Raw genomic sequence first — 23,129 nt, forward strand, 5'->3', positions numbered from 1 at the left:
CTCCCAGTCAGGCCAGCGGGAAGCGTCAGTGCCCGGTGAGTCTGCCCCGCAGAGACCTTTCGGGGTCCTGTCGGGCGAGGTCTGGGAGGCTGCACCCTATGACTCGCGTCCGCTACTGTTAACGGTCGGCTCTGGGCTGGCCGCGCGCCTGCGCCCTCGGACTCTCGGGAGCCGCGGTGCGCGCGCCCAGCCTTGGGTCAGGGGTTAGCGAGCCGCCTGCTCTGGGTCTCCCCCTCCCACTTCCATCCGCAGCCAGCTCCTCCCAGTTCCGCAGATCCCCAGGTGCGGATATTTTAGGGGACATCGGAACACCTTGCCTCCTAAAGTACGCATACAGAGATATGGTTTTAGAAACCTTGACATTATAAATTATACTTTTTCCTAAGTATACCTGTGATGGAACTAAAACATTTTTTGTCTAATGTTTCTCTTTTGCTAATGTACAACATTTACTTCCTGTCCTGGAGTTTAAGGGGTAACTATTCTCAAATAGATCAAGAATGCTTTTGCTTTGGGGAGTTATGGTGAACCCCACCATCTTTGGAGCTATAAAACTTCTCAAGCAAAGCGTTTTCTAAAAGTTTCTAGATACTGTGTATTCAGCAAAAGCATTTGAGTACTTTGAATGCAATTCATGTTAGTTAACCAGAATCTTTGCTGATTGTTAAATGAGTGAAAGAGCAACTTAAAATTGTGTAAGAAAAAGAGTGGACACTGAACAGGTGGTATGTGCTTTGCTAGACTCGGCCCATTCTGAAGTGAGCATGCTTTGTGTTTATTTTTATTCAAAATCAGAATTGTTAGTATTCTCTGTCTTAGATTTGGTTTGTACTTATAGACAACACAAGGGTTTAAATTATTTTTTTACATTTTAAAAAATTTATGGAAATAATACACATCCTTGGAAAAAATTATGCAAGCAGTTTAAAATGAAAAGTTTGGGCTTCTTCCCCCATCTTACTCCCTGCAGGTAACCCTTTCCACAGGATCACCCAGTAATGTCCAGTGGGAGGAAGTCATTCTGAACAAGGTCAAGGTGCTGTTCCCAGGAGGAAGATGCCTACCTTTGGAAGGTAGGCAAAGCTAGCTGTCTGCCACTTGTGTTTTTAAACATGTAACTGCATGCTCCGTAAATGAGCATGTAGAAAATAAAGAGTGAGGGTTTCTTTCTGAGACTGTGCAGGAAATACCCAAGATGACCTGGAGCCCCTGGTAGCCAGAAAGTACAGAAGTGCTAAAAACAAAAAAACAAAAAAACCCAGCCCCCACGGACGGGCATGTCAGGGGACAGAGGAGCCAACCAAGGAACTCCTGAGGGCCAGCACTGGAACAGGTTCAGCAGCAGAACAGAGTCGTACTGGATCACGGCCCAAAGCATAAAATAAATAAATACCCACGGGGCCAGCCTGACATAAACAAGTGATGGAGAAGGAAACCAGGAGGATCCACGTGGTTCTGCAGCTGCCCCGTCCTCAGGGGAGGGAAGGGGAGGGGAGTGCCCCTCCTTGGGTAGGGGGTGGGCACAGCGACCCCCTTCCAGAGGGCGGTGGGAGGAGGTGGCAGCATAGTGGAGACGACCGCCAGACTCGCCTGAGCCGGCGACCACAGTCAGTGTTCACCATGGAGGTCACGTGACGGCACGCACCCTGGATGGGACGTGGTGAGAAGGGCCCCTCCCCTCTGTGGTCTTCACTGAGGGGCGTCCTGCAAAACACCTGGCTCCTCCTCCAAACTGTCAAGGTCGTTAAAGACAGGAAGGTCTGAGGGACTGTCACAGCCCAGAGGAGCTCTGAGGGGACACGATGGCTGCATGTCACGTGGGGGCCTGGCCGGAGCCCTGGGGCAGCAGAAGGTCAGTCGGGGAAAATGAGGAGTCTGAACAGACTGCGACTTCCTGGTTTCATTAGCCAAAGTCTGACTTAGGTGACAGCTGTCCACTTGGTTCTCATAGATACCACGTTGGTTTCTTGCCCTGGTCAGTGTCTCTTGTCAGCTTGCCAGTGCAGAACCTGTTCTGGGAAAAGGTCAGGTCACTAGCGAGGGTTGTGAGCAGAAACTGTCCTGCTTGTCAGCGGTGCCTCCGGCAGAGTTGAGGTGTCTGTTTTTCCAAGCGGGACGCCGTGAGGCCTTGGGGAGCGGGGCCTCTGCCCTGCAGTGGGCGGCCGCCCTGTGAGCCCCTGCCTGCTGGCCTGGAAGCCCTGCTCCGGTGTCACCTCTGCACACGCTCCTGCTGGCTGCCTGGGGTGACTGCTGGCTGGAAGGGCTCTTGGGTTTTATGACCTTAATACCAATCTGTGTTTTCCCCAAAGCGACACCCTCCCAAATGAAGGGCAGGGTTTGGTGGAAGAAACTCACCTCCCACTCAGGGTGACGGTGCTGGGGGCGTGTGAGCCAGCTGGCTCACCTCCTCTGAGGCTCTTCTGCTGCCTCAGATGCATCACTGAGCCTTTGATTTTCACTTTTTGACGGTGGCGTTTGTGTTTTTAGAGGAACATTTGGGTTCATTTTGGCCCTTCGTGTGATAACCGAGGGGAAAGGCCAGGTCTCTTGTGTTGGTCAGTCTCAGAGGATAAGTAATGGAATGTATTCCCATCTGCCAGTGGAGATGCAGTGGATGTGAGTTCCCTGGAAGATCTCCTGAAGAAGGGAATAGGAACCCACTCCAGTAATCTTGCCTGGAGAATTCCATGGATGGAGAAGCTGGTGGGCCACAGTCCATGGGGTCTCAAAGAGTCACACATACATGCATTCTAAAGGAGACAGCCCCTGAGAGCCAGCTGTGAGCAAACAGGGAAGTATTTTGAACACTGTATAGATGAAAGCCCCCGAAAGTGTTGGTTCTGGCTCTCTGGTACACCTGCTATCTGGAGACATGGTTAAGGGGAGTTTATTTTAGGAACTGACCTCTTTCATGAAGGTGCACCAGAGGCCATGTAGGGATGTGGGACCGACCGCGCGGGGTTCACCGGCCTCAGAAGCAATGACACCCTCACCCTGGCCAGGCTTTCTGGACCCGTCACTGTGTGCTCTTTTCATAATAGGTCTCTGTCTAGGAACTGGGGCCGAACTCAGCTTCTTTGCTTTTTCAGACTGTTTTGCTAGCGACACTGTTGCTTTTGTCCAGGGGAGCAGCTGTGGGGGAATGTCAAGAACAGTGTCCCCTCCTCTCCTGAAGAGAAAGCACCTTGATGCCATTTCAAGTCAGCTTGTTTACAAAGCTGTTCTTAGATTTTCAAGCGTAGTCAATAGGGTTCAGGCTTTCAAAGCTGCGTTTTTGTTTTTTTTTTTTTCCTTCTTCACAGCAGTGGTAATTCCTTTCTTTGTTTTTGTTGCAATTGTATCCTGTAAAACCAGGCTTATTAAATTCCTCTGGAGGTTTTTATAGGTCCCTCTCTCCACGATGCCTGCTGAGTTTAAAGCCCTTTTCTGGGTCCAACAGAGCTCTCTGTGTTCAGGGCGGGTGGCGGGCCTGCTCTGTGTTGCAGCCTAGACTGGTATATTCAGTACACACGTGGTCTGTCAGCTAACTCATCCTTCTGTTTCCATGATTGTTTCTGTACAACTGTCCCACCACATGAACTTGCCTAGGCCTGACCACTGCGGTGCCTGTTTCCTGGGTGTGGTCTTCACAGTAACCCCTGGGAGAACACTGGGAGGCTGCGGGCCTGTGGCGTGTTTGCTGACCCCCTTTTTTTCCCTCTCTAATAATGAGTGACTTGGGAATTAGAGCAACAAATTAATAAAAAATGAATTTTCCCAGCAACATAGAGAAGTTCAGCCCACATCACTTTTACAAACCGTGTTACTGCATCTGTGGTGGCCTCGGGTCCTCCCAGTGAAAGACCCTGAGCAGTGGGATGCAAGGAATCCCACATCCAGTGTGAGCGCGATGCCCGGGGCTAAGCGTGGGGTCAGTGAGCATGTGATCTTTGGATGCTGTACTCATGGAACGGGAGGCAAAAACATGTGTTCTATTTATTTCAAATTCTAATGAATGTAACCTTTAGAAATCTTAAGGATCTCTTTTTCAGGTCCACAGGTGTCAATCATTCAGTTTATCCCAGATGGAAGTTTTGTTTTTCTGTCTGAAAAAGTCTTATCAGAGGTTTAAATAAGAGTCAGAAAAGTAAAGAAGGTTTTACTGAAAAATAAATTTTAGGTGCTAACTGATCCTCCTTCCATCCCCTGTACTCCCTTCAGAGACGTTGACCTGGCTGCGGACCAAAGGGAGGGCAGGAGGCAGGGGCTGCACCAGACACAGGTGTGCAGTGTGAGGCCTGATCACAGCGTTCCTCCCAGCCAGGCTGAGCAAAGAATAGGAGGACACAAGTGGGGTTTGGACCAGAGGAGGTGAGTGGCCCCTCTTTGCAGCAAACCTGGGCAGTACTGTCCAGCAGAACTTTCTGTGGTGGGGGCGGGGCTACTCACACCTTGGCTGTCCGTGCAGAGGCCACCACTCAGAGAATCACTGATGAGATAAACACAGGTAATGAAAGAATTTGCCAAGGTAGTGTAAATACAAAGTCAATATGCAGATGTTCCTAGTGCCTTTCATATTCAGAGTTAACCAATTAGAAGATACTGGGGAGAAGACAGCCCCCTTTACAATAGCAAAATAAAGTCCTTAGGAGCAAATGAAATAAGAATTTTTCAAAACCTAAGGAAGAACATTCTAAAAGTGCTCCAGAAAGACACAAAGGTAGCCTTTGGCAGACGGAAAGACAGGCCTTTTTCCTGGTTTGGTTGTTGCAGCTTCTGTAAGATGGCAGGTCTCTCTACATCAGTTGTTTTCTTTCCCTGGGGTTGGACATGTTGATTGTGTCGTTAACAGAAGAACGTGTGTGACCACCTAGAAAACTCAGAAGAGAAAGGGCCAAGGAGAAGAGCCCTGCCAGACGTTAACTCATCCTCTAAGTAAGAGAAGGTGGTGACAGAGCAGGGCAAACACGAGTAGCAGACAGCCCAGCAGACCCGGAGGGCAGGAAGAAGCCCGGGCACAGACGGAAGCCTCGGGTCCGACGAAGGCGGCATCTCGGAGTGCTGGGTCAGGATGAACTTTCAGTAAGTGATTTGGGGACAGTCCGACACCATTTTGTTAAAGACAGTGTTAGGTTTATGCCTTAGACCGTGTACGAGGATAAGCACCAAATGGATCCGAGGAGACTATTCTAGTGTTAGAAACACCTGCCAGTATGACCTCAGTGCTGGGAAGGGCTTTTAAAACATGACTCAGGGTTGAGAGTCAACCAGGAGAGGGAGAGTCTTACGACATTACAGTCCTCCAGCGATGAAGAACTTGTATCTGACCAGGATTCAAACAGCAGCAATAGCACAGTACATGAGGTCAGAAGTCAGAACGATCAGCTGTGAGAAACATCTCCGCAACATATCACACATGCACACACGTGCATGCGTGCTCACACACAGACCTGCACACAGGCCTGTGCACACGTGCTCAAGCACATGTGCACAGGCAGGTATGCATGCATGCCTACACATATGCACACAGCTGCGCAGCACACACGATCACACACACTGCACGCATATATGCACATGTGTGCACACATGTACATGTGTTTGCACACACATGTAAAAATGGCCCTTCAGCTTCTTGGAGGTACTGTTTCTCACACATCAGATGGGTGGAAATTCCACAGCTCTTTGGAAAGCTGTCACTGTACATGTGCTTAGTGGGAGAAGACGGTCAGTGGATGAAGGGGCCTCTCGGCTCCACCAAGAGGCTGCATTCACAGTGGTTGACCTAGCTGACCTGCGACTGGCCTTGAAATGGACTTTATGATGGAAGTGACAACCCTGCCCTTGTTTTCATTGTTCGTAGGTTCTGAGCATAGAGCGAGTGTTTGGGAAGCTGTGTGCATGAGCTGCTGGGCCCCTGGGCCCCTTCCTGGGTCCCATGGGTCCCTCGGGCTATTTGTCCTTCCCTCTCCCCACACCTGAAGTTTAGGAGCTGCTGCTCTGCTGCCCTTTGCCGTAGGTAGCTCTGTGCTCACGTGGATGTCACGCTCTGCTTGGCGGGAAGGTGTCTGTGGTGTGTGTGTGGATTTAGGGGGAAGGGTGACTCCTCGTCTGTGTAGGCCATGTGGGTGCCCCTTCATCCATCCTCGAGCTGGCTTACCCTAGGGGCTGGTCTCGGGGGACAAGACAGCCCCGTGCAGTCATTGTGGAGAGTGTTGGCTTCGCTCCGTTGGCATCTGTCTTGGGAACTTTATGTGAAGGAGTGAGATGGGGAGGAGAGGCCTGCAGGTCAGACCTGCGGCCTGGGCTATGGCGGGCCCTCCCATCCCCGCCCTCAGGCTGCTGTCTCACCACTGACAGCCTCTGCAGACACTGGACAGCCTTCTCTGCTCCTGGGTTCTGGTTAAAGGCTAAATTGTTTTGATTTTGTGTCCCATGTGTGGACCTATGAGCCCACAGCCTTGCACACAGGAAAGGCAGCCTCAAAGGTCTGACTGAGGAGCTTCAGGGCTGCTTCCGGCCCTCCTGTGCTCGGTGTGTGTGAGTGTGTGGGAGTGAGCATTCGCCCGGGGTGGGGTGGGAAGCCAGGCCAAGGCCTCTTCCAGGCTGGGAGCCGTGCCCCATTCCATGTGGGTGACAACATGGGGGAGGGTGTTGTCCGTCCTGCCAGCCGCCTGTGGGGCTGAGGCCTGCTTCTCGCTGGGGGTCCAGCTTGGCCCCGGCCGGCTTCAGCAGCCACCCTGTTGCTCACATTGAGACAAACCCCCACTACCACACCAGGGTCAGCAGTGGGAGAGAGTGACCGGCCTGCCCGTGGTAGGGCCAGGAGGATGGCTGGCTGGAGGCTTGCTCCCTGTCCTCCCAGCAGACACTCGCAGTCTTCCTCTGTGGCTGCAGCCCGGCCTGGCCTCTGTGTCTGCAGGAGAGACAGTGGGCGGTGGGTGAGAGGTCTGGCAGGCGCGCGCCCCACTCTGTCCCTCACTCCCTCCCACACATGGCGGGCGGCCTGTCCTTTACAGGCTGCTTGGGCATCGCCCATCCCATCGGGAGCTCCCGTCCCTGGCATCTTCCTGCTCTGCGTGCCAGGCCTCGAAGCTTCGTTTCATTCTGGGGACCAGCTGGAGGGGAAGAGAGATGCCTCACCGTGAAGAGGGGCTGGGAGGGAGGCACGGGAGCTGCCTCCCCTCGTGGCCGTAAGACTTGCAGGGACTGTGACAGCAGTGCCGCCTGCCATGCTGGTTTGCATTTAAATTAGAGACAGAGGTTGGTCTGCTAAGGTGCAATGGATGCCGAGGGCCTGAGTAGGGGGTAGCAGGGGACAGTGGTGTGGGGCACTGAGCCCAGCCCAGAGCCCAGCCATGGGTCTCGGGCACAGGGGCAGCCAGGACTCAGCTACCTCCTCTCCTGTGGGGCTTGCCCCTCTCACCCCTGGAGCTTTTTCTCTTGTGAGAATCGTTTACTTTGCTGTAGAAATTTCAGACTGTGGAGATGAACAGAAGAAAGCAAAAGACGTCATCTCGCCACCCAGAGGGGACTGCAGTGATCCTCTGGGGTGGTGCCTCCTCGTGGACACATGTGGGCACACGGGTGGGTGTGCCTTGGACCCAAGTCCCCCTGGCGTGTTAATGGCCAAGGGGACATGGTGTCCGGCCTCTCTGCTCTCATCACAGGTCAGGGAGCAGAGGGGGACCAAGCAGCTGCCTGGGGGCATAGCTCTGGGCTCACATGTATGTCACTGCACAGCCACGCCCAAGCACATGCGTGCCTATCTGTGTGGGCTCACACGTGAGGTCGTGGCACCTCTGGCTTGTCAGGCGCCCGTTTCTGTGTGTGAGTGCCCCCGTGGCCAGTGGTGTCCCTCCGCACCCTCCCTCTGGAGCCGGTGTGTGCGCCTTCTCAGCCCCTCCTCAGCACCTGGCCTCTAGGGACCTGGGCCCCTCTCTTGTTGAAGAGTGGCTGGGCGCCTCAGTATTTTCATCCTGGTGTGCTTTTTGCTTGTCTCCAGGTTTGCTATTTAACCAGTGTTAAATAGCTCTTAGTGTGCTTTCAGCTGAAAGGATAGAAAAGCCAGTTCGATCTGATTTTCGGCAAACATAGTTAATCTACCCCTGAAGTTCCCTTTGGGGTCCTGCCGTGAGCGGATCATTCCTGGCGCATAGCAGCTCACCAGCCACAAGGTGAGGAGTTTCCTCTCCTGCTGCTCATGGAAACGTGCGGGTCGGGCGCAGGGCTGCTCCGCAGTCACGACTCAGCTCCAAGTCAGATGTGAGTGTGTATTTATATCCTCAGCCTTTCTCCAGAAAGCTCAGACCGCTATGCTTTCTAACTTTAGCTTTCTGCTCTATTAGCCAGCGCAGGGAGAAGAGAAGCCCAGATTAGTCAGTTTGCTTTGTATTTATTTTTACTTGGCCTTTTCACTTCCAGAGTTTGAGGAGAAAATGTGCGATTCTTTTCTCTGCATAATTTTGTGCCTCGACAAGAAGCCACTCTCAGCATGAGATGCTCCGAAAGTGGTGGGATTAACCTCAGGGTAGCATGTTCATTTTCCGTTCATGAAGCACACTTTAAAATGTTAATCCGTTTACTCTATGAAGTAATTGTTAATTCTTTCTCAGCAAGTTGGAGAACAGCACAGACTTGCCCCGAGCAGTGGTTGTGTTTTCCAGGCAGTCCGGCAGAGTCCCAGGGCAGAGGGTCTTGGGGTGGCCGCACATGAGGGCTGTTTTGTCAGAGAGCCAGATGAGGCGAGTGTGGGGAGGATCTGCTTACTGTTTGGTGTTTATTTATGTTTTCCTACAGGAATTAAACTAAATAATAGTTGGTGGCAGGAGTGTATTTTAATTCCTCAGAGAGTGAACCCCTCACTGGTGGCCATGGGAGGGGTCAGCCTGATATGTTTAAGCCTCTGTCCCCTTGGAGCTTCTCACAGTCGACTGCTAGCATCTATAGCACCTTTGACCTTTCTAGTTAGCTTCCAGCAGGATTCATTTTGTTTTGAACAGGTGATGAATCTTCAGCCATTGTTAAAAGTAATAAACAAACACGTTGAATCTTATGGAAAGTGTTGCGCAGACTCCTGTCCTGCCTCATAAAAGCTCGCCGTGCATCTCTGTCCAGTTTGGTTCTTCGGGAGAGGATGGCCGTTGGCCCCGTGAGAGCTTGTTCCCCATGGAGGCCCTCGTGGGAGGTGAGGGTGCTCGACTCTCTCAGGAGCCCTCGTGCACTGCCTCTCTCACCTGTTTTGACTCAGCAGTGACTTCGTGTTTGAAGTGTTGTTGAGGGGCATCGCATGCCTGGGATGCGCACAGGACAGAGACACGCGGCCCCGTTGGCTGCCACAGAGCAGGACGTGCGGGAGTGGAGCCCTGCTGGCCCACGGCCTCCCCACCCCCGTCCCCCAGGGCCGCCCCACAGGCGGGATTCACCATGCACGCGGAGCTCAGAATGCCGCGGCACCCCTCGCCCTGCCCGTGCCCTCTCCAGAGTTCTCGTTCCCGGGTCACGTCATGATGAGGGGTGATCTCCTGGTCGTGGGTGCCTCTGGCTTCAGCACCCTCCCCCTTCTCCTGAAGTCTTGGGTTTTGAACTTCACATGTTTAAGAGCTGAGATGTCTTTCTTTACTTGTGTTGATGAAGCCTGAGGATTCTTGCAGAAGTCGTCGAGGTTGTCTGGAAGGTGAGGGTGACTCATTTGCTCTGAATCCCCTTGTGGGGTCTGCATGCTGTTGTGTAACACGCGGGGTTGCCGGAGCCAGGCCTCGTCCCCTGAACTGTGGGGCGAGGTCATCCCCCTAACTTAGTGTTTGGAACGTGGACTTGTCCAGAAGGGAGCTTGCTTTGTCATGTTCTGCACAGGCAGAAGCTGGGGAGACATTAGACCCCTGTTTGCTCAGTGGCCTCTCCTTGGTTGCCACCACGCAGGGCCCGTGTGCTGCGTCTCCACCATGGAGACTCGGCCCGCTCATTAGGGCAGGTAACGGGGCGGGGGGCGGTGAGTGCTTCCAGGGACGCTGGTTGGTCAGCGTGTCCTCCTGGTCCTCCTTTGAGCCAGGTTTGTCTTACAAGCAGGGTCAGTCTGGGAACCACCTTGTCCAGGAGGGGCTGGCGGGACAGGATTGTGCCCTCTGGCCCCACTGTCCCACCATGTGTGCCCTTTGCCTCAACTGTGGTCTCTGCAGAGCACTCCTTGCACTGCTGAGTTTGAGTAAGATTTTATGTTTTATTCAGAAACAAAATATTGTTGTGAACTGTGTACTCTGCAGGGATGCAGACTAGGAGCAAGGAGGTGCAGTGATCCCTCTGCCTGATGGCAGCTGTGCTGGTAGCGTTTGTCTGTGTCCTCTGAGTCATCTTTCTTATGGACATGTTTTATTTTTCCCTAAACACATTCGAGAGACTGCTGTTCCTCTGCGTATTTCTGTGGGTCTCTCATGTCATCGGAGCAACAGGTGCTACAGATTAGCAGCAGCGCCTGGAAGAATGGTTTATATTTAGTTTTCCCTGTTCAGTGTCATTTAGTAAGGACTTTGCTGCAGGTCCCACGTGGAGTGGGCAGCACTGTTGTGCGTCTGGGGTTTCTTCCTCTGAGGATGGTGGCGCAGCAGAGAGGAGCAGCCCCGGGCACTGCCCCAGCCTCGCTCTCCTCCAGGAGAGACCGCTGCCTGCCTGAGTTTCCAGGGAGTCCGTCTCCAAGCACTCCAGTATCTTCCCATGTCTGTGCACTCTCCCGGCCGGCATGTGGGGCGTGTGAGTGTGTGAGTGTACACACAGGAGAAACATGGAAAGGGGCAGCTAAACGTGCTTGCAGCCCTGACTTCCTTCCGTGCTGGGTGTGGGTCTGTCGTCATGTTCGTGGGCTTCCTGTGACACGTGTGGGGTTTCTGTTGTCTGTGTGGCATTTCTGTGGTACGTATGGGACTCGTGCTGTACACATGGGATTCCTGAGATCTATGTACACATCATAGAGCAAGCATATACGCATACGTGATGTATCTGCGGGCTTTCTCCATTAGATAATGGCTTACTCTCTGCACAATTGTAACACACCTTTTCCATTACCTTGTGGGCGTGTTTGTACACAGGGACCTCCCTCTTTGTAGGGCTGATACATTTTATCTGGTACCTGTTCGCTTCCACAGTTAAAAATAGTTTCAGAAGCCTTCTGATTTTGTGTAACTAATACCACGCTCATAACCTTGTTATCGGGCTCATTTCGCCATATTTACCAGGAGAGCTTGTCCTTCTGTCCTGCAGATGGACTACAGTCGTTCAGTATGCCCTGATGGGTGAGGTGCCCTTGCAGTTTAATTGTTTAAAAGCCCAAAGTGCTGTGAGCATGCGGTAGGAATGAAGTCGCCTGTCCCCTTCCGCCCTCGGTGCTCCCCGAGCTGAGCCGTTGACAGTGTGCAGCTCCTCTGCTTCCCCATCCTTCTGGTCCTGACCGTCATCACTTCGTCTCATTTCTGTTCCTGTGCAGAGCCAGCAAGCAGCGCCTCTCCAGTGCTTGACTTTTACGAGTTACATTTTTAGATTTATATTGACTAAGCTCTAAACATTTGTAGTCTGTTTCTCATCTACCATTATTTTAGGCTTTCTGTGCTTTTTCTACAGGGTTAGTCCAGGAACGTTAACAGAAGGAAAGCGGCGTGTATAGTACTATGATCATATAAATGTATTTCACTGCAGAGCCAAGTAGGAGAAAATGCAATTCCGAATCACAGAGCTCCTGCCCAGCAAAGAGGACATTCAGACTGCACCTCCTGCCTTCCTGTGGGGCTTCCGTACTGCCTCTGGCTGCTCCAGCTGCTGTGGGTCCTCATACCCCATGGTGTTCATTTCTTAGACTCCATTTCTCTTTTGCTGATGCACCTCCTTCATCCACTTCCTTATGGAATGCACAGCTGAGAGACTTCCTGGGTTGCTGCACACAGTCTTCAAACATGGTATTTTTTGTTCCTGAACTCAATCGATAATTGGCTGGGTCTAGAATTCTTGGTCCGTGTCACTTTCCTTTGGAACTTGGCAAGTATTCTGTAGCATCTTCCAGGGTCTGGGGTCACTGATGGGAAGTCAGAACGGCGATGCTTGTTCTTCTGCGGGTAGATCTCCCGCTGTCCCGCCATGTCCCTGCGTGGCCTTGAGTGCTGCTTATCTGACTTAGGACTGCCCTTTGCTCCGCCCTGCTTCTCCTCCAGGCCCATGCTTGGGCTTCCTTCAGGCTCTCGGTTTGTCTTTTGACAGTCATTCTCAAGTCCTGCTCTTGGCTCCTTGGTCTTGGAACCCCTGCCCTGCCATCCTGCACAGGCTCCTTCCACTCACGTGAGTCAGGCTGGGTCCACCTGCCTTTTGCCATGACGCCTGTCCCAACTTCCTCCACCGCTGAGCCCCCTTGGTGACTTTTCAGCACTGTTTCGGCTCATTCACCTCCAGAACATACCTTTTCTGACCCTTTGACAGGGCCTTCGGAAGGAAGGAAGGAAGGTGTGGACTTTATCACTGTTTTCAATTGAAAGCCTTTTTAGATCACTGTGAGTGGCAAGGTTCTTGAACATCTCCAACAGTCGGGGTTCTTTCTTTCCACTGGAAGAACTGCCCAACAATATCAAAGAACTGGGAAGAAATTAAATGAACCAGTTCCAGTAAATTTGTCAGCAGCATATACTTGTCATTTTGTATTATGTAAGCGTGCCCCATAAACTTAAAAATAGCTGGGTAATATTGTTACATTTACCTAGATACTGTGTTGCAAGTTAGTTAAATTTCACAGACTTAGAGTCAGGACGTGGTTTTCTGATAAACATCTCTGCTGCTGCTGCTGCTAAGTCACTTTAGTCCTGTCCGACTCTGTGTGACCCCATGGACGGCAGCCTACCAGGCTCCTCCGTCCATGCGATTTGGATCACAATTCAGAGGGGCTCTATACACATGTTTAGCCATAAGGTTGGAGATCATTTATGATACTGAAAGTTTAGTTATTGAAAAATTATGGTCCAGGAAAACTGTCCAAATTTCCTCCCTGTGTACCCAAATAGCCCATATTAAACTAATACGGAAGGATAAAGCAAAGCTAATGTTATAATGATTAAAAAAAAAAAAAGCCATTGAAGTCCATGATAAATTAAAACCATCACTGATAAAAGAACCGTTCTTTCTGAACTTGGGGGTGCATGGCCCTCTGAAAACTTGAGAACACCCCAGGTTTGGGTTATGAATTACAACTTTTAGTTTTCCTTAATAATTCACTTTATAGGTTACCATCGAGTGATAGTTACATCAAAAAAAGAAAGGCTATAACATCTTGTTGGTTAAGTGCCAAAGAGAGGAATGGGGGCTCCCCTGGTGGTCCAGTGGATAAGACAGTTCAGGGGACGCAGGTTTGATTCCTTCTCTGGGAAGATTCCACGTACCCCAGAGCAACAAAGCCCACGCGCCAAACTCCTGAGCCTACTGCCGTAACTGCTGACGCCCACGAAGCCCCCACGCCTGCAGCCCATTGCTCCACGAGAGAAGCCGCCACAGTGAGAAGTCCACGCAGGGCAACGAAGAGCAGCTCCTGCTTGCCACAGCTAGAGAAAGCCCATGTGCAGCAGCAAAGACCCCCAAATAAATGAGCAGATAAACAAAAGAAAGGCTGAAAATCATTAAAAAGCAAAAAAAATAAAGAGACTGGGTTTGAGGTCAGCCACAACCTGTGGTTAGACATGCCTGAAGCAGGGTGCAGGCCAGAGGGTCTCGGGGCATCTGGCTGCAGCTCTGTTCATCTGTCCTAGGAAGGTGTGTCTGGACACACACACACACCATTGTGTGTCTAAGTTTATGTTTCCACAGACTTGACCCCTCAGTGCGCCCCTCCTCTAGATAAGGCGTGGGGCCACTGTTTCCCTCTGCCCAGCACCCACCGGGCGGGGGGCGTCATGCATGGAAGCAAAGGACAGAGGTCCCACAGGCTGCTGCCCCCTCCTGCCGCAGCCTGCGGCTCTCTCACAACTTCCTGACGGAGGACCCAGAGTCTTCCGAGGGTGCCGAGCCCTGTGGCCCTCCTCCTCCCAAAAGAAGGACGGAGCTGGGGAGGCTTCTGTGTGCTTGGTTTTCATCTTCGTGATTCACGAGGACGCCAGCTTTCATCCTCTTGGCGTCTTTATTTCTCCTTGCCCCGTTTTCAGTTCTTTTCCGCAGTAGAGGGTGGTTTTGGGGATGAGCACCAGGCTCACCACACTGGTGCAGTCAGGAGAACACCAGTTGGCTCCCTGGGGAGCTTTGTCGCTGGTGACGTGGGTACTGATTTGTTTTTAGATCCAGCCCACCGTGCCCTCTCGGTATGAACACAAGGAGCTGGTGGTGGCACACGTGCCGGGGTTTGAATTTACTTGTATTTTTGTTATGGTTTTTGTGTCTCTGTAAGAGAAGTTGGCCACTAGATTCTAATTCCTGTAACTGATGTCCTCGAGAGGCTTCCGGCCAAGGTTGTGGCGGCTATGAGGAGCATTGGGAAGTGTGCCCTCTTCCCTCCTCTGAGGGTCTGGGGGGCTCTCAGGATGCCTGCCTCATCTCCATCCTCCCCATCCTCCACCTCACCTCCTCCTCCTCCTGAGATGACTACTGCGCCTGGCTGCCTGGGGCCCCAGGTGCCGGTCTGGGCCTCTTGGCTTTCCTCACCGTGGAAGGGCTACTGCCCGTGTCTCTTGCTGGTGGGGGTCTTGCCACCTACTGCCCCCGCCAGGCCTGGGCTCTCTGGGGTCTAAGCTCATAGTTTTTAATAGCTTCATTTATTCATCTGGAGTGACTGGGCTGGTCCCCCACCGTCCCCCCTAACCAGCTGGCTAGTCCCTCCTTCTAGGGATCTGCCCCCCTCTCTTCTGTGATCCCTAACCAAAGACCATTTTCTGGTTAAAAACTTATATTTAGTTCATCTTATGTAAAAGCAAGGAGACAGATTTGAGAACTTTCTATCAAAAATGATTAAAGGTTTTTCTTGTCTAGACAGCTCATCTTCCTGCAATGGATAATAGGATATATTAATTTTCAGTGTTTGATACATAACCTTACTGACGGCTTTTAAAATTACAACATTACTTAAGAAATACAGAGATCACATTTGTTTGGGCTTTAATTAAGAGCTTCTGAGAATGTGTGTGTTTGACACATGAATCGGATCCAAGAGGTTGATGGCTGGCCCAGGTTTATGTAACACAGGGACGTGACGGTGGAAGCTGGTGCTGCTGTCACTCAGGGACATGCGTCCTTAGGGCAGTTTCCGCATTATTGGTATTTTTAGACCTTGCAGTGAATGGTGGATCCCTGCGCTGCCTGCCAGGGCTGCTGCCCCAGCATCTCTGCTTGTCCGCTCTGGTCTGTGCGGGTCTCAGAGTCTTGTTCTTTCTTTCAGTTACAGGAGGCTTCCTGAGTTTTGCTCTGCGTGTTAATTCTTCCTGTCACTCTGCCTTCCATACTTGGCTTGTGCATTTCGGTCTGGAGAGCATTTTGTTTTCAGTTGTTCATTTGTTCAGTTCATGATCCAGTCCGGGTTTCTCAGGGGAGTGGCAGGCCTTCCTTGTGGGTTTCCTGGTGTCTGTGGGCAGCGGCTGCAGACTAGAGACAGGCAGGCATCCTCTGGGGCAGGTCCCCCTCACCTGCTGCTCTGGGTCCTGTTGTTTGTCGGCTGTGATGGGGTGCGAGGCTCCACTCTAGGCCAGTGTGCCTTTGGGCTCTCGTTGGCAAAGACACCTCCTCTGCTCACCCATTGGTCTCGCTGGTTTGTCCCGAAGGGAGCAGGGGCCGAGGACGGGGCGGGCGGGCGGGCTGGCTCAGAACGCCTGTCCCTTACCATCTGCTGCACCTCCTGTTCTGGTGACCAGGCATCTGCCCTGTGCCCAGGATGGAGTCACTCCTGCTCTGGGCTGGTGATGCCGGTGCTGCCCGCAGCCCGTGTCAGCATCGATTGTCCTGGGCCCGAGTGTGGGAGAGGCAGGGGAGGCCGGGCCTTGGGCGCTGGGTGACGGCTCGCTCTGTTCCCTCCTACATGTCTGGCCTTCTCTCGCTGCCTCTCTACTCTTCCCTGAGTGCCTCTCCTTCTCTTTATGTGTGTTTCTCTCTCTGTGTGTCTTTCCCTTTCTGGGTCTCTCTCTCTCTCTTTTCCACTCCATCTCTGCTGTCTTCCAGTGGAGACCCAGGGCTCATTCCTAGTGTTGGGAACATTGAGTTTCTCTAAAAACGATCATAAAACAATAAAATATATCTAGACAGGGAGCAGCCTCCCACCTACTTAATGAATTGTTTTAATATTTGCAACATGCTTTAATTGCCCATGAAGCATTTGATTGTTGAAAGTTTGAAAAAAAATAACATTTCCTTCAGGTCATAAAAATATTTCCAATAATGTTCACCAGTTCACTTCAAAAAATAAGTGGGGTTTTAAAATACAAAACAAAGTAGTCTTTTTTTGACAGCAGCTTTCTTGGGTGTGGTTGGTGTGTGCCCGGAAGCTGCACGTGTGATGGGTGCAGCTGGCTGCGTGTTGAGCCCCAAGGGGCATCGCCCTGTGACGGTGGGGAACGCCCCCTCCCTGCCCCGTCCTGGCACAGTGGATCCCTTGCAGCTCCTGGTTCACGTGGATGGGATCAGGCCACGCGTCCCTCTCTGTCTGGCTCATTTCACTCGGGGCGATGACTCAGAGGCCCAGCATGTTATTGCAACTGTCAGTGCTTCATCCCAAAGGAATCTTTCTTATGAGGGAAAGGACAGTACTCTTGCTTGCTCAGAAGGTGGGGTGGATTTAATTCACTGAGTAGAACAAAGTCCGCTTCGACTGGGGCTATCAAGCCCCAAATGCAGGGGGAATAAAAGGCTGGGAAACTGAGGCTCTGCTGGGCGGTCCCAAGGTCACGTGAGAACCTGTATCTGGCTGAGCCTTCAGGACCAGGTAGATCCAGTGCTCTCCCCTGGACCCCGTCCCGCTGGCTCAGACTGGAGTGGGCCCTGCTTGGGAGCAGTGACGAGGGTGGTTCTCGGGTGTCGCGGAATAAATGTACTGTGCGGAGCGTTTCCTCGGCGTGCAGGGTCTTAGATCCGCAACCAGGGTTTGAACCTGGATCCTGGTAGTGGAAGCGCCGAGTCCTAACCACTGGACAGCCAGGGAATTCCAAGTGGAATGTAAGTAATACAAAAAGATGAAATCAAACCAAGGCCTCTAGACTAGAGAATCGTTTTCCTCAGGCGAGTCTTTCTTCATAGACTTCCCAGAGGAAGTGAAGGCCAGTGGCCCCCCACCCCTGCTTCCCTTCCTTGGGGGGGACATTTTTATATTTAAGTGTTTATTGTAGTTTACCACGTGGAGCTGCTGCTTTTCTCCACAGTGGTCACATACCCGGATCGACTTGATTCTTCTGAAATCTTAGCCAGGGAAGCTTCTGTCCTATCAGCTGAAATATCAATGCTCAGAGGTTTCCCTAGTTCAGAACAGTTGAAGACACCTGTCTTCTAGAACTTCCTTTGCTTTTTCTCATGCTAGTTGTTGAAGAGCCGCTCTGCCCTCTGGGTGGAGCCAGGATCTTTGAGGATCCCCAGAGTCATTCGGCTTCAATGCGCTCCTCCACCCACAGGCCTCATCCCCAAGGCCCGTCCACTGAGCCTCCCAGTGAGAAGCCTGATGTTTCCATCTCTGTCATCCCTCTGCCCCACAGCTGTCCCAGCCTCATCCCTGGCATTGCCCATAGAGCTATCAGCCTGATCTTTCAGCCCAGATTCCTCTTTATCACACCAGCTTCTGCCAAGAGCCCCTCCCCTAACAAAGGCATCCAGAGGGACTCCTGCTTTCAGTCTCAGCCTCAGATGAGGGGCGTCCACACCCCCTGCCTGGCTCAGTGACTTAGGGGGCCCCCTCCTGGCTCAGTGACTTGGGGGGTCTCCCCCTGCGGCCCCTCCTCTGGTGCCGCCCCCTGTGGTCCCACCTCCTGGTGGCCCCCCCCCCGCCAGCCTCTCCTCCTGGTGGCCCCTCCCAGTGCCATCCCTGCCCACTCAGTGACTTGGGGGGACCCCCCTGTGACCCCTCCTCCAGTACCACCCCCCGCAGTCCCTTCTCTGGTGCCCTCCCCCACGGCCCCTCCTCCCCGTGCCCCTGGCTGACCCCCTTTGGTGGAAGATCACAGGACTAGTTAAGCACTTGAAGCGGTGGTGGCACCAGTGATGCGGAAGTACCCCTGAGTGTCAGCATCCCTCTGCTGACCGTTTTCTGTCCCCTGCCTTGAGCCTGTGAAGCCTTATGTCTCAGATAGTTGGCATCTCTAGTATCAGGGAATCTGGTTTGTGTAACTGCATACTTATGAACGGTGCTACACACCCGCAAGGTGGAATGTAGGGGCAGAGTGAGTGAGTGAAAGTCGCTCAGCCGTGTCCGACTCTTTGCGACCCCATGCAGTCCATGGAATTCTCCAGGCCAGAACACTGGAGTGGGTAGCCTTTCCCTTCTCCAGGTCTTCCCAACCCAGGGATTGAACCCAGGTCCCCCACACTGCAGGCGGATTCTTTACCAGCTGAGCCACAATGGAGGCCCAGGAATACTGGAGTGGGTATCTGCTTTGTGTCTCTGCACACTTACGAATGGTGCTACGCATCTGCAAGGTAGAATGTGAGATACTTATTTGGGGGCAGAGTGAAGGCTTGATTTCCACAGTCTAGTAAAATTGTAACGATAAATACCACTTTTCAAGGAAATTCGAGAGCTTCATTCAGTCAGCAAGGTTTCCAAGGGCACAGCAGTCCATCGGGTGCCGAGCGATGCGTTCGTGTAACAGGACTGGTTCTGTGTTTGCAGTTAGTGCCCACGAGCTCAGCCCCACCTGACCCTGTTTCACCAGCATTGCTGTGGCATCTGAGCTCCTTTGGTCAGCAGAACGGTGAAGCCCTGCAGAAACCCTTGCAGCCTGACTAATGAGTGGTCTCGCTGCTGTCAGAGGGGGGTGTCCTGAGCCAGGTGCAGCCACCAGGAGAGGGCTCCGGGAGGCGGTGGCGGTGGTGCCTGGGTGTGTCCGGGACTGGAGACCATGGAGCCTCCAGCTGACAGGGCTCCTCCATGTCCCACCCCCTCCACCCCTTCCAGAGTTTTAGGGTGCCCAGGCCCTGCCCTTCTCCTGTGGCGTGCTGGGTGTATCGAGCCAGGCAGGGTCCTGGCTCCTGACCCTGCGCCATCAGCTGGCCTCCTCTCCCTGCAGCCTGGCTCCCTGCCTGCCTCTCCCTTCTCCCACAGGGTCTCTCTTCTTCTCTTTTGCAAGAAATAGGAAACCTCCCTGATGGTTCCGATAGTAAAGAATCTGCCTACAATGTAGGAAACCCAGGTTTGGATCCCAGGAAGAACCCCTGGAGAAGGGAATGGCAGCCCACTCCAGTATTCCTGCCTGGAGAATCCTGTGGACAGAGGAGCCTGGCAGACTGCAGTCCATGGGGTCACAAAGAGTCAGCCACAACCGAGCGACTAACGCTTGCACTTTGACTGGCAGGAGCGCTCCAGCTGCCTCTCCCGGCCTTGCCTGAGGTCTTGCCGCCCTTTACACCCAGGCTCCTCGGCTCTCTTTGCTGCTGCAGGCAGTGCCGCTGTCACTGGCCTCGTCTGGTTCACAGTGTGGCAGGTGCAGCTGGCCCTGGCCCAGCTAGGGTGTGAATGGGTCACCTTTCCGTCAGCAGCAGTTCTACAGCACCGCGCGACCCGAGGACACGGGACCTGGGGACTCGGGGCACCGTGCTTGGCCGTGTCGTTCCCGGGCCGTTCCTGGGTCAGCTGTGCTGGGCCCCGTCGTTACCGACAGTGCTCCCTAACACCGTGGGCACTGACAGTGCTCCCTAACACCGTGGGCACCATGGCGGGTTTGTCTTCTGTGCCCTGTGATTTTCTCCTACATCTGTGTTGTAAGCTGTGTGACTCCTACAGAGGCGTGAGGGTCAGGAGAGCGGTTCTGACGACACGTCCGTCCTCTGCCCTTCCCAGGGTAAAAGCAGACGTGTCTCAGTCTCCCTCGAGCTCCTCCTTGACCACAGCCTCTCCCCATGCAGACAAGGCCGCTGTTCTGGGTTTCAGAACAGCACTGTGCTTGCCGTTCTCTCTACATCAGCACAGAAGCCTGTGTCCCTTGGAATCCATCTCAACTGTGCCTGCTACTGAGCTGCCAGTAGTGGGGTCATGAGATGTCCTCCTATGGCCCTCTAGGTTTGTTAGCGCAGAGGATTACATCGATAGGTTTCCATGCATGCAGTCATTCTCATGTTCCAGCACAAATCCAGCTAGATCATGCAGGATTAGTCAGGACTACATTCGCTGACGTTTTGTCGAGGGTGTTTACGTCTGTCCCTGGGAGCAGTTTGGCTGACACTTCCTCCTTCCTCCTTGCACTTGGCAGATGTGTTCTGCTGAGTGTTGGGCGAACTTCCTTGGGGAGCCATCCAGGCATGGACTGTTGTCCGTACAGTGATTTTTTTTCTCTCTTGATTCTACTTTAATGTTGGTAGTCTAGTCGAATTTTCCATTTCTTCCTGAGTCAGCTTTGATGAGTTGCATTTTGCTTGGAATTTGCTCATTTTACCTAAGTTTACAAGATTTTTGGAGTAGCTCCATTCTGGGGGGTCTCTTGCTACTTAACTTAAACACCCAAGGCTCAGCTTCAGAGAACAGCCACGATGTTCTGCTTGTGTCTTCCTGGGTCAGGGATTTGCGGGGCGTGTGTGGATGGCCTGTCTGTGCTCCGCAGTGATGGGGACCTCAGCTGGGCTCGCCCAAATATCTGGAGGTTGGCCATGTGTCTGGGGCCATCGTTTAGGCTGATGCCTGGGTTCATTGGTTCTTAGTGTCCTGCCCAAGGAGGCTTCATGAGTGACATGGGCTGGCACCTCCTGCAGCTGGGTGATGATGGGTGGGCAACGCTGGGTACAGCTCTGGGCACTCGACTCAGAACCTCTGTGCTGGACAAGACGGCTGTGTGCCTGTAATCCCAGGCCTGTGGGGCTCTGCAGTGAGTGCCCGTCACAGCGGTGATGCTGCCAGAGGAGATGGGGATGCCGTGTGCCCTCTGGCACACGTTCTGGGGGCATCTGAGCCCGTCACAGTGGAGAGGTGTGGCGGAGCCTGAGGACCTGCAGCTGTGGCTGTGCAGAGGGAGGGTCCCGGGGGCTGGGGATGGGAGTCTGCACAGCTTGGCCGCCCCGTGGTCAGATGCACCGTCCGCCTCGGTCTTGGCACTGCCCCTCCGAGACCCGCCGTTCTCCCCGCAGACATGGGCCGGTAGGTCTGCACTGGAGAAGCAGCTATCCTTTGGATATCAGTTTGTTTTTCAGAAAGAAAATACGGGCGCTCCATTGTCAGGTCTCATAGGTATATCAGCAAGTTCCATCATCCCACTGGTCGGGAGGAAGTGATCTGGAGAGTTGTTTCCCAGGCTCCGCTCCAGACACAGGGCTGGCTGTCAGCGCTGACCCAGGTGGGAAGGGGTAGGGGTATGCTGAGCCTGTAACTCCGGGTCTGTCTGGACTCACACGCGTGTACACAGGCCTGCGCAGGTGGCGTCTGCTCTCTCGGAAGATGGGTCCGGACAGGACTCTGCCCGAGGCCTCATTCCTTGGCGTGTGGGTTGGTGCTTGTTTGCGCTGGCCTGTTGGCGAGTAGAGAGCTGATGGTGTGTGTCTTGTGTGCCCCTGCCTGTTGTGGCAGGGGGTGAAGGTGGGAGTTATCATGGGGTATCTGCTTTAAAAACCAAGAACACATTAGAAGTAAGTGAAACATATCTAGGAGTTGTTCAGTCACTCAGTCGTGTCTGACTCTTTGTGATCCCATGGACTGTAGCCCGCCAGGCTCCCCTGTTCGTGGGATTCTCCAGGCAAGAATACTGGAGTGGGTTGCCATTTTCTTCTCCAGGGGTTCTTCCTGACCCAAGGATTGAACCTGCGTCTCCTGCATTGGAAGGCAGATTCTTTACCACTGAGCCACCAGGGAAGGCTCCATATTCAAGAGAGGGCTGGTTATTTTGGGGGCTGTGCTGTGTAGCCTGCAGATCAGTTCCCTGGGAGAGGACTTTTCATGAGCAGCATGTATGGAGTTGGCTTCCCTGGTGGCTCAGAGGTTAAAGCGTCTGCCTGCAATGCAGGAGACTCAGGTTTGATCCTTGGGTGGGGAAGATCCCCTAGAGGAGGAAATGTGCAACCCACTCCAGTATTCTCGCATGGGAAACCCCATGGATGGAGGAGCCTGGTGGGCTATAGTCCACAGGGTCGCAAAGAGTCGGACACAACTGAGCGACTTCATTTTTTCACTTTGACTTCTGCAGTGGTGGAAAGGCTTTATTGTTGGGTTAAAGTTAACATGAAGCACGGGAACCGTCTGTTACAGGGGGAAGGCTTTCCGGTCGGCATGGAGAGCTGGACAAGGGCCTGAAGGAAGCTCGCCGAGCGGGCGCCACGCTCGGATCATCTCAGCTCCACCCGCTCCACAGGGCCCAGGCGGCACAGGAACACGTGGAATTCACAGTAAGAGTGGAACCTGTAAACCTCTGCTAACTTTTGACTCATAAAAAATGCCTCTGGCCCCACGTAAACTCATTAGTTAAGCCTTTTGGCTGGCTGTTTAAAATGCATTTTGTTAGCAGCTTCCTACAGACCGTCTGTTTCTGTCCCCACAGCCTCTCAGCTGGTGCTCTGCTGCCCCCCAGTGGCCGCCGCGGGTGGCCAAGGGCTGGGCACTGCCGGGGACTTGCTGTAAAGCCCTTACCGCAGATTACTTTCTTTGAGGTAATTAAAAGAACGTTTCTTCGGTACTCATTGTTGGTGACTATTACATGATTCAGCGTCTGCTTCTGAGGGAAGCTGAGACCACCCAGTCAAAATCCCGGTAGTTAGTATGACGTAAGGTTAGTTTGTGGCCTGCAGAGTGACTGAGTCAGGAAGGTCAAGCACTGAACTTTTACGGAGGTTTTTTTCTTGGGGAAGAAGTATTATAGGAAGTGGCTGCCAGAAGCTGCTGGGTGCAGAAAGAGGGCGTTCTGCGTTTGTCCACTCCCTCGCTGGGGGCTGAGGCGTGTCAGCCAGGACACAGCCCCCCGGCCGTGGCGGGCGTGGAGCCATCCATGGGGTTGGTTAGGGCCGGGAGATGTGCCATGCCTGACCACAGGGCCCGGGAATTG

The 23,129-nt window shown here is 53.1% G+C and overlaps 1 protein-coding gene across 5 annotated transcripts in view; it reads left to right on the forward strand.

The window, feature by feature from the left end:
• Nucleotides 723-23,129, forward strand: part of ADARB1 (adenosine deaminase, RNA specific B1) — a 91,554-nt gene continuing 69,147 nt past the window's right edge. Inside the window, exons 1-2 of one of the 5 annotated variants that reach the window (XM_018052170.1) lie at nucleotides 723-1,073; nucleotides 22,340-22,491. In XM_018052170.1, the coding sequence (XP_017907659.1) occupies nucleotides 1,057-1,073; nucleotides 22,340-22,491 (169 nt within the window). In that variant the 5' untranslated portion in view covers nucleotides 723-1,056. The remainder of the gene's footprint in view (nucleotides 1,074-22,339; nucleotides 22,492-23,129) is intronic. The other 4 variants (XM_018052159.1, XR_001918452.1, XM_018052182.1 and 1 more) reach the window with 4 other exon arrangements.

Source organism: Capra hircus, chromosome 1 (assembly GCF_001704415.2).
Source record: "Capra hircus breed San Clemente chromosome 1, ASM170441v1, whole genome shotgun sequence".
NCBI lineage: Eukaryota > Metazoa > Chordata > Mammalia > Artiodactyla > Bovidae > Capra > Capra hircus.